Raw genomic sequence first — 11522 nt, forward strand, 5'->3', positions numbered from 1 at the left:
TTTGAGCCATGGATCACCAGCAAGTTTTGGCTGCTAGAGTGTAACAGTGTTTGGGGGGTATACCAGAAGAGGCGGTCCCGAAGGTATACTGGTCCCAGACTGTTTAGAGCTTTGAAGGTTAACACCAAAACCTTGAACATGATCTGGTCCTCAATCTGGAGCTGGTGCAGCTGGTAGAGCTGCACAGTGGGTATATCCCACTGTCTTAACATCCAGACTGTGTTAGTTCGAGCCCCGTGCTGGTGTGAGCAGCCAACCTGTTGTCCCCAGCTCATCGTCCACCCAGCGATTCGAAAGCTTCAGCAAATAGATAAAATGGGAACCACTCCTTATAGAGGGTGGGCACACCAATCTCCCTTGTGGGAGGGTGTTAGTTGACGGTCGGGACGTCCTGGTTGAGGTTCGGGAAAAGGTGGAAGAACTTCTTGGTTACAAAAATCCCTGCAGTGGATGTTTCCGGCTAGGCAGTGGCAGTGTGGCGATTTGACATACAGGTCCTGAAGCCTGGTCGACAAGCAGCTGTTCGGAAAATGACTGAGCCAAGCCAAAAGACGTTTACACCGTGCAGTGACAGCATGTGCAATTAAATGAATATATGTTGTTTTCCCTATCCCCTATGAACATTGTTAGTCCCCTGTCTAAAATGTGTAACTGGAACCAAACAAAGGTTAGTGAAGAAGAGGACCAATATTAAAACCTATCTAATAAAAGTGGAAAAAGATACATGTATTTATTAATAACAAATTTTAAAACATATACAGGGGCCCATTTACAACAATTATATATAAAACATTACAATACCAAGGGCTTAAAAGCTTGACCTTACGCGTTTAGGCCAAATAGGCCTTCCTCAGAGGTCATATATATGTGGCAAAATGGCTAATACATATATTCACATACACACAATCAAGAATATATACAAAGTATAAATTCAATAAGGACCATAAAGTAAATTGTTCAAAAATAAAATCACCAGGCACAGGGTCAATATGCACATAAGGCCTTTAAAGTGCTATCACTAGCCCAGTGATTATAAAGTAGACTTGTGGTCCAAAAATTTCCTTCTTTGATTGTGTTGCCACAGTATTCACAAGTAAAAAGCAGATGATCTGTAATTCTAGGTCCCGCCTGGAGACTGGCATACCTACCTGTGGATTAATTTACAAAATCATACCCTTTTTACCTGAAAGAAAGACTAATCCCCCCCCCCCCCCCCTTGGGGGGGCCTAAAATTCTTTTAAACTTTGAAAGTTACGTGTGTACTTAAAAAACTCCCTTTTTTGTATAACCTTTTTTAGGACTAAGACTCAAGTCTTACATGAAGGGTCACTTTTTGAGTAAATATAGTGTTTTCTTTTCTGCATACCTATGGAGTCTCAAAATGGTAAAACTTCTAATTTGTCTGTGCATATAAGAGGGTCTAGCCACTATTGCAAATAGTTAGATATCTGATGAGCATGATGTTGCATGTAGAGGAAGCCTGTAATGAGTGAAACTAGAAATGCCCAGGGAGGAGGACCAATAGCCATTGTTGGGGTATGCCAAACAAAACAAAAAGGTCTTCACCCTTGTTTACTATTTGAAACTCCTAAAGAGCCAAAATCTTAACATTCATACTTTACAACTCAGACATGATGGACTCACAGCTCTTGTGTTGTATAGTTTACAAGTTTTGAGATGTGAGCACAAAGCTCTATCTCCTCAACATGGATAAAGTCTAATATGCATCACAAGGCCACATTTGTAGGCCCTGCTTATATATGTCTCTTTTGTAGAGACAGATCATGTGTTGTGTGTGTTTGTATCTGTACACACAGATATGTAATCTTTACATCACAGCCATGCTTCTTACAGTTCAAACAGTCCTCTGGCTATTTGGCCTACAGCACTGGTTCCCAAAGTGGGCAATACCACCCCCTGAGGGGCGCTGGAACGATCCAGGTGGGCAGAAGGAGCCTTGGGTGCAAATCTGTCACTGCATCTTTTTGACCAGTTTTTGAAGGTAGATTTCCAGGGGAGCGCTGAGTAATATATTTTTTTTCCTGAAAAGGGGGTGGTAGGCCAAATAAGTTTGGGAACCTCTGGCCTACAGCATGGAGAATGAACTTGTTTTGTATGAGAAACTATGTAAAGCATAGTATTGAAGGTTAAGAAGTTAGTCAAACCAACTCTTCTTCAGGTGGAGATGGCCCTACACTTACAAGCTGCTAGCCAGTAAGGAGGATGGACAAGTGATGCTGTTTCCAGATTAGGAAGGAAATACGCAGAATAGAAAAGAGAAAGCCACCAGCTAAGAAAGCAATTCTTGGAGGTGTCTCATGATGGAGGAGGTAGGGCCCTCTCTTTTCAATTGCAATTAGGCACGCTACAGACACACTTGTCAGAACTCTTTAGTTGAGACAAGATGGATGGTGATTTCCAGGGCAGAGGCACAAAATTCTAGTTGTGAGCATGGAATGTTTGGCCACTACTCCTCACTCTCCTTTTCCATAGCAGCTTCACTGATATGGAACAAATTTACCCTGGAGATCCATGGAGCTCGTAAGATCTTTCTGTTCAGAAGGCACTTTTGTGAAACTTTTATGTAGTTCTATGTACTTGTGTCTTTGGGCTGACGCCCGCTTTTACCTGTTGATCTGACAGTGTTTACATAATGTTTACATAATTTTGAAAGAATACATTAGTTGCCTTGGGCTCTTAGGAGGAAAGCTGGGATATGAATGTTTTAAAACAAATACATATAAGAAATATAACTAACAGACAGTAGAATATGTACTTTGATGGCATCAATTGTGAATTACACAATTACTCTTAAATGAAAAATAGATAAGAGAACGATAATGACATAAAATAAAATGATGCTTTGGGAAACAGATATGTACAAAGCTAATCTGGATTTCCTCTTCCCTCCTCAGCAAGTCTCTGACTATGGGTTTATAATAATTTATCTTCAGCATGAGAATGAGGTTTTCCAGAATATTGAGTGAGGGAGTTCTTTAAATCGACAATATAATTTTTTCCTAAATTATTTACCCCTCTTCTTTTGTTGTTCCCTTTATGAATATTAGCAATGTATATGAAAACTTCATTAAGTTAAATTACTCCTAAAGGCTTACCCAGTGGCACTCAGGTATGGAAAAAACATGGGATAAGGGACTGCGGTTTCTTATTAAGATTCTAGGTAATATTACTAAAGCAACTGCTAAGAATTCTGTGAAGTTTGGAAACAAAGAGAAAAAATGTTTGTTGATGCCTGCTGGTGCTATTTTGCTATGATCAGATTAGCACCTGTCTGCCAGAATTAATCCAACTTCAAACGCAACCATGCGCTTTCCCAGCTATCATTAGACCACGTCATATACTCTCTATTGCAGATCCCTAGAATTTAAGCCTGTGTTTGAAACAATCAGCACTCATTAAGAGGATATTTAATTTTCCAAATTAAACCACATCAGCTAGGAAACAGAAGTTGGACTGAGATAGTGCTAAACAGCTCCGTAATATTATACAGAGGAAGAAATGTACATCCACATTAGGCATGTATGTTATTTAACAGAACCGTCTCTGTTGTTTGGGAAAACGGACAATTGTTCATAGCATCGCATCTGTAGGGGGTGTGAGAGACAGCTGCATAGTCTGATGATATTTTCATCTATATTTATATTTAGATAGTACCCTAAACGTATACTCTATGAAATAACACAATGCAAAAACAAAATAGATCTCTAAGTCAAAAAGCTGACCTTCTAGATTGATCTAGATATTTAACCGGAATTCTAGTTCCTAGATGATACCTCAGTGTGCATATATTATCAACAGTGAATGCTTCTAGGTGTCATGGTAGGATTCCCAGCTCCCAGTTGGGAAGTACCTGGAGATTTGGGGGGCGGTGGGGTTTGGGGAGGGGAGTGACTTCAGTGGGCTATAATACAATACAATCCACCTTCCAGAGTGGCGATTTTCTCCAGGTGAACTGATCGCTGTTATCTGGAGATCTGCCATAACCCCAGGAGACCACCTGGAGGTTGGCAACCTTATGTCACGGGTAAGGAAAAGACTGTTTTAAAGGTTTTGTTTTTGTTTTGGTAGCAGCAAAGAGGAGATCCATAGAGCAGGTACTGTGACAGGCAGTACAAGTAAAGTCAATGGGCTTAGAAGGGTGTAACTCTGCTTAGGACTGTACCAAGAAAGAATGACTAAGCTGTCAACAGGTAACTCTTTTAGGCATTGCAAGAGCCAATCACATATGCCCTAAGTAAAAATTTAATTTGCTTAGTCTGTGAAGAAAACAATTCACTTGCTGCTTTATCATTGTTGCCTGACAGAACTGTTTATTTTAAATTTTTTTAGCTGTACTGTGTTAAAAGCTTTTTTGGCACCCATGAAAATCACATCCACAGATTTTACGTCAATTCTTTCAGTCACGTCTCTCAAATTTATAAATGAAAAGCTTATTTGAGAGTTGGTTATGATTATGTTTTTATAATGTACTATCAACACAGTTTGCTCTGTTCTGAAAAAAGGAAATCTAGAGGAGGACCACATAAAAAGAAGTATATTCCAGTTATTAAAAACTTGGAGTGAGGGAATGGGTTTTGGTCACAATGAGGCTTCGATTATCAAAGCGTGACAATATAATTTAAAACATTTGTTGAGGAAAAAGAAAGAAAGAAAGAAAAAATTTAAATCTGGAGCAGAACACTTCATAAAGTGAGGGAGAAATTGAGAAGCTGGGGCTACCTAGATGTTGAAGGGGATCATGCATAGAATTGCCAGCTCTGGGTTGGGAAATTCCTGGAGATTTTGGGAGTGGGACCTTGACGGGGTATAATGCCATAGAGTCCACATAGTAGCCCCTTTTCCCAAATAAGCTCTGTAGGCTTGAGAGCAGTTGTAATTCTGGGAAATCTTCAGGCCCCACCTAGAGATTTGCAACCCAAATCACATGCTCAATAATACTCGTTAAAATGCCTTACTAAATAATCTCAACTTTCCTATAACTAAAATTTGGATCAATGAAAATAACTTGAAGAGTAGAATATGTCAATGTGCAATTGGAAAAAGAAAACAAAACCAGCACTAGATCAGTGAAAATGTTTCATACTATTCCAGTGCATTGATCCAAACAACTGGCAAGTGTGAGGCAAAGCACCCCTGGCTTTCCCCCTCAAGGGTTAATGTGAATGATAATGGGCTCATTCCACTTTGCAGGTGTTACTTATTGACCTCTGGGCCTACATAGCCCTTATCATCTTCAAGGCCAGAGTTGGAAACATGGTAATTAGCTTCTCAGGAGAACCTGTAGTCACAGAATGGAAGGGGGGGAGGTAAGGAGTGGTAAGGTAATTTTCTAGAGGATTCCAGCAAGACTGTGTGCTGATTGGGTGTCAACATTGCCTGATGTTGCCTGGCCAAAAATATAATTGAGCTAAGAATCTGGAGAATAAAGCTAGCTTGGATTCCAATGGACTAAAGACCTGGACTATGTCATGCTTGAATGGCAATTGCTAGCAACAAAATACCTGACATATGGCCTTTTGATCCCTGGATTTAAGGTTTGTGCCATCTAATGCAAGTCCTGCAAAGTGTTAGATAGTTAAGCTAGTTTTCTTGTTTTTCTGCTATATGATTCTGAGGTAAGGTGTTGCTTGTAGACTGAATCTTTATTTTGATAAAAATGAAAGAACTTTATAAACCCCTTTTAAAATTAAAGAAATGTCTGCTCACTTGTGTACAACAGCCCTGGGAACCCACAGGGTTCAGCCTAGGACTTCTTGACAGCGAGATATGCTCCTTGGCTGGAAGTTTTCAAGAGGAGGCTGGACGACCATCTTTTGGGTATGTTGTAGGGCTATGCTCCTGCAGAGTGCAGGGGGTTGGACTAGATGACCTGCAAGGTCCCTTCCAACTCTAACATTCTATGATTCTATATGTAAGAAATGCATATTTTTGATTTTCAGAAATTATGTTAATACAGGTATATGCAGAGCAAAATAGTAGTGATTTCAAGAAGATCTCTCTCTCTCTTTCTCTCTTTCTCTCTCTCTCTCTCTCACTCAGAAACACACACAAAGAGACTGTAAATGAGATCCAAAGTACTGAACATAAAATCTTCATGCACAATGGCACACCTGAAGTTCCCTGCAACCCAAAAAGTTATTCCAGAAAGCTGAAAGACTGTGTATACATACAAAAAAAAAGAAAAAGTGTAGAAAGAGCCTGGGTATACACTAGGGTACTCCTCATGTGTGGATTCTGTATTTCATGGCCAGGATCCATAGAGATACTTCGGCTTATGCAGGGAGTTTGTACTAGGCCAGTAGAATTTTTAAAATTGTTTTTAACAGTTAACCCCATTCTGCTCATGATTTTATACAAACCGCTTTTGAAACTCCTCTTGGTTTTAGAAGGAGGTCATCATATAGCACTAAGGGGAAAAAAATTCTAAAGCTCTCATGCTCAGGGAACTACTTTCATAGTGGCCTGGATCTGGGTGCTTGATTACAACCATTAGTATAGCTAGAACTGTGAAACAATTAGCTATAATGGCTTAATATAGTTATGCTGCAGTATTTGGAATCCTAATAATGCACTGATTGGTGTATAACATTTTTATAATACTGATTATGGAGGGTTGTTTTTTTTAAGCAAAGCTTTCACTTACCTGCAGTGAACAACCATTGGTCCAGCATCAGGAGGATTACAGGTTTTGACTCGTCTTAAGAAAGCTAGGAATGGTGTAGGGTGTTCTGGAACTCCATGGTCAGGCCAGGCAGTGAACTGGAACTGCCTTACTTCTCTCTTCTCACTCGACCCATTCTGTAAGGTAAGAACCTTGGTTGAAATGAATGTTTAATGCCATAAGAGTGAAAACACAGCACTAGGACACTTCATCACAAAACTTATGTAACATTCTATCTGACAGAAACAACACAAACACATTTATGATAGGATGTTGCAATAAATTGCCCTGCCACACTAGCCAAATCTGTAATTCATTTTGATTTCCAGCTAGGTTTGGGGATGGAGCCTGGGGAGGACAGGGACCTGAGTGGGGTACAGTGCCATAGAGTCCACCCTTGAAGGCATCCATTTTCTCCAGGGGAACTCAGTCTGGAGATGAGCTGTAATTCTGGGAGATCCCACCTGAAGGCTGGCATCCCTACTTGCAGCTCAGTTTCAATAGGTAGTTGTTCTTGATTAATTACAATAATGACAGTAGCAAAGATGGTGCCCGATAGCACATGCACAGCACTGGGACTTTGTGTATTTGCTAGCTGCTACTTGGTTCAGCTACTCATGTATACACAAAATGCTAAAAAAATGGTGGTTGTCAGCTTTGACAAAAGAGAACAAAATGAAAACGTTCAAATGTCTAAAAGGCTACCATATGAAAGAGGGAAAGAATTTTCGAGAAGGACATGAAGCAATGTATAAAATATACAACAAAACTGATTTTGTTTACATATCAAGAAATGAAATAAAGATGGCTGGAAATAACAAGGACTTGGATCCCACTGACAATTATTGCTGATCAAAGGAATTCTGTCAGTGGAGCTTGATTTTCTTGCCTCCCTCCTCCCACTGCAGCCCAAATGCTCCTCGAAAGGCTGCTCTTGGGAAATGGGAGAACCCAGGGTTTTCGGGGTTTTTTAAATAGGTACGAGAACTCTCAAGAGGAAAATGAAGTTTTCAATGTGTATACTGAAAACTCATGAACATTTAAACGTTTTTAAAATAATTTTGTCAAAGAGGTTCTGGAACTCTGTTCCGGCACGTTTCCTCAGAAACCCCCCCCCCCTGGAAAACCCTAAGAATAGCTTGTGGGGGAAGACAGAAGACTGTATCAGAAGGGGAGGGGAGTCGGTGAAAAATACCTCCCCTGCTTCTACCTGCAGAAGCATTAAAACAGGATCCAACCCAGGGAATTTTGTGGAACTTAGGCCCCAGTCAAAAGGGCCAGATAATGTGGGGGTGAGGTGTGGCTGTTTGCCCCGGGGCAAACTAAGCGCGTTAGCCCGATCACACGTTCTCTCGAGTCTTCGCGCTGTGGCAGGAAGCCCGCGATCACACGACAATGCTGGAGCTGGCAAAGAAGCCATGCGGCAAGCATTCCATGTTTGTGTGCATGCGCAGTTCTGCGGAGCAGCACTGCTTCCAGTTTAGTGTTCGTGCACATGCACTTAGGAAAACCATCTGGGTTGTGACGGGACTTGGATGGGCGCTGGAAGCCACAGGATACTAGCGGTCCTGCGATCAGACGCCCGCCCCTGCCGTGCGTTTTCCGGATACTACTGCACTTTCTGAGGTATTTTTTTACTGTGCATCTTCAGCGGGATGTCACGGGTTGGCTACGGGTGCGCTACGCTTCCCACCGCACCGAAAATCCACCTACCATTTGTGCCTTTAGCGTGGCAAATCCTCCATGTGATTAATTAGCCATAGAGAAGAAACAGGGATATCTGCCACAAAATATTTAGTTTTATAGAATCTTGCTTTTGGCAACACATGGGACTATATGCCTGTAGAAAATCTTGTCAGTTGAATATATCTATGTTATGTAACAATGAGAACTCCTCCTTCCCTTTTAAAATGAGATAATGCTTGTGATGCAACTAACATTTCATTCAAGAAAATCTTCAGAAACACTGCGTTTCTATACAATATCTCCCCCTGTCCCATTAACCCCCTCCCCCAACAAACCCAATATATACATAGCAGATAGGTACCTTATAAAGTGCAAATGTTCGAACGCAATATGTTGCTAATTCTACGGTGTCCAGCAAAGTAACCTGGATCAATCCATAGGTTTCTGTTCCTCTGCTAGGCCAATACTGATCACACTTAACCTGAAACAAACATCTGAGGTATTAATATATTCACTTTAAAAGCCACAGGTCCCACTGTTAATAGTGAATCAATGTAAACAAGCTGAAATAAATGCTAACAAGTTGTGATAACCTATGTTCTCCTACTAATGAATTTGGAAGTTCAAGCAGGGGAACAAAGATATAAGAACATAAGAGAAGCCAATGTTGGATCAGGCCAATGGCCCATCCAGTCCAACACTCTGTCACACAGTGGCCAAAAATACCAGGTGCCATCAAGAGGTCCACCAGTGGGGCCAGGAAACTAGAAGCCCTCCCACTGTTGCCCCCCCAAGCACCAAGAATACAGTGCATCACTTGCCCCAGACTGAGAGTTCCTATCTATACCTTGTGACTAATAGCCAATGATTGACCTCTGCTCCATATGTTTATCTAATTCCCTCTTGAAGCCATCCATGCTTGTAGCCACCACCATCTCCTGTGGCCGTGAATTCCATGTGTTAATCATTCTTTGGGTGAAGAAGAACTTCCTTTTATCTGTTCTAACCCGACTACTCAGCAATTTCATTGAGTGCCCATGAGTTCTTGTATTGTGAGAAAGGGAGAGAGGTACTTCTTTCTCTACCTGCTCTATCCCATGCATAATCTTATGAACCTCGATCATGTCACCCCTCAGCCGTCGTTTCTCCAAGTTAAGAGTCCCAAGCATTTTAACCTTTCTTCATAGGGAAAGTGTTCCAACCCTTTTTATCATTCTAGTTGCCCTTTTCTGCCCTTTTCCCAATGCTATAATATCCTTTTTGAGGTGTGGTGACCAGAACTGTACACAGTACTCCAAACGAGGTTGCACCATTGATTTATACAGGGGCATTATGATACTTGCTGATTTGTTTTCAATTCCCTTCCTAATAATCATGAGCACAGCGTTGGCCTTTTTTATTGCAGTTGCACACTGTCTCAACATTTTCACGGAGTTATCTACTACGATTCCAAGATCTCTCTCTTGGTCAGTCTGCCAGTTTGGACCCCATCAACGTGTACTTCTTGTTAGGATTTTTGGCTCCAATGTGCATCACTTTGCACTTGGCCACACTGAACCCCATTTGCCACGTTAACGCTCACTCGCCCATCCTTGACAGATCCCTTTGGAGTGCCTCACAATCCTCCCTGGTTCTCACCACCCTGAACAACCTCATGTCATCTGCAAATTTAGCCACTTCACTGCTTACTCCCAACAAATCATTAATAAACAAGTTAAAAAGCATCGAACCGAGTACTGATCCCTGTGGTACCCCACTGCTTACCACCATCCACTGAGAACATTTCGCATTTATACTCACTCTCTGTTTCCTATTAATTAGCCAGTTTTTGATCTACAAGAGGACCTTTTATCCCGTGACTATTGATCTTACTTAGGAGGCTTTGATGAGGAACTTTATCAAAAGCTTTCTGGAAGTCCAGGTAAATAACATCTATTGGGTCCCCCTTGTCCACATGTTCATTCACTCCCTCAAAGAACACTAACAGGTTAGTGAGACAAGATCTTCCCTTACAGAACACATGCGTCAGTGGTTCTGGAGTGGGAAAGGACTTCTCATCTTCCATAGTGAATACAGAGGCAAAATATGCATTCAGCTTCTCAGCCATTTCCCTATCATCTTTCAGTACTTCTTCTACCCCTTGGTCATCCAAGGGCCCCACTGCCTCCCTGGCTGGTTTCCTGCTTCTAATATATTTGAAGAAAGTTTTATGGTTGGTCTACACCAGTTTGGTGTAGTGGTTAAGGGTGCGGACACTTATCTGGGAGAACCGGGTTTGATTCCCCACTCCTCCACTTGCACCTGGCTGGATGACCTTGGGCAAGCCGTAGCTCTGATAAGTGCTGTTCTTGAAAAAGAGCAGTTTCTGTCAAGAGCTCTCTCAACCCCACCTACCTCAAAGGGTGTCTGTTGTGGGGAGGGGAAGGGAAAGGAGTTTGTAAGCCGCTGTGAGACACCTTTGGGTAGTGAAGGGTGGGGTATAAATCCAATCTCTTCTTCCTCTTCTTCTTTATGTTTTTTGCTATATGCTCCTCCAATTCTCTTTTTGCCTGCCTGATCACAGACTTGCATTTTATTTGCCACAGCCTGTGTTCCCTTTTACCAGCCTTACTGAGATTAGCTTTCCACCGCTTAAAGAAATCCTATCATATAGACCTTTACTGAACTACAGTACGCTTCTTCTATCTGGGATGGATGCCCTCGTTCACTGAGCACTTGGCTTCAAAGGGAGTGGACATGGAATGGTGAGGAAGGAAGGAGACACCCAACTAGCCAGTCAAAATGAACCAACTAGTCAGCTGAATCAACCCTAGCAATCAGTGTGGTGACAGCTGTCACGGCCAGATTACACTCAAACCCAGGGGTCATTTCCTGCAGGAGTGCACAGGAGCAGAGCTCCGGTAGTAAAGAGCCCACGGGGCGGGCACATGCAACAAGCCCCACCTCCTGCTCCCAGCAGCCCTCAGTCAGAGCAAGAAGCAGCCAGGTAAGTTGCAGAGCCCCCCTGGTACAAAACAGTCCAGTGGCAACTTTATGACCAAGTTTTATTCAGGTACAAGCTCTCCCTCCTCTGCGAGGACAGATCTGCATTCCCCCCCCCCAATAGCTAGCAATCCAAAACAGTCCAGTGGAGCCTGAGCAGTGGGGGTGTCCG

General features: G+C 42.1%; 1 protein-coding gene across 1 annotated transcript in view; it reads right to left on the minus strand.

Annotated features, from left to right (window-relative positions):
- The window catches only part of PTPRD (protein tyrosine phosphatase, receptor type D), a 260249-nt gene that overhangs the window by 50485 nt on the left and 198242 nt on the right, over window positions 1-11522 (minus strand). Inside the window, exons 27-28 of the mRNA XM_015424064.1 lie at window positions 8730-8849; window positions 6665-6819 (exon numbers count right to left, since the gene is read on the minus strand). Of these exons, the coding sequence (XP_015279550.1) occupies window positions 6665-6819; window positions 8730-8849 (275 nt within the window). The remainder of the gene's footprint in view (window positions 1-6664; window positions 6820-8729; window positions 8850-11522) is intronic.

This window comes from Gekko japonicus, unplaced genomic scaffold, assembly GCF_001447785.1.
Source record: "Gekko japonicus isolate JY-2015 unplaced genomic scaffold, Gekko_japonicus_V1.1 scaffold701, whole genome shotgun sequence".
NCBI classification, from domain to species: Eukaryota; Metazoa; Chordata; class Lepidosauria; order Squamata; family Gekkonidae; genus Gekko; species Gekko japonicus.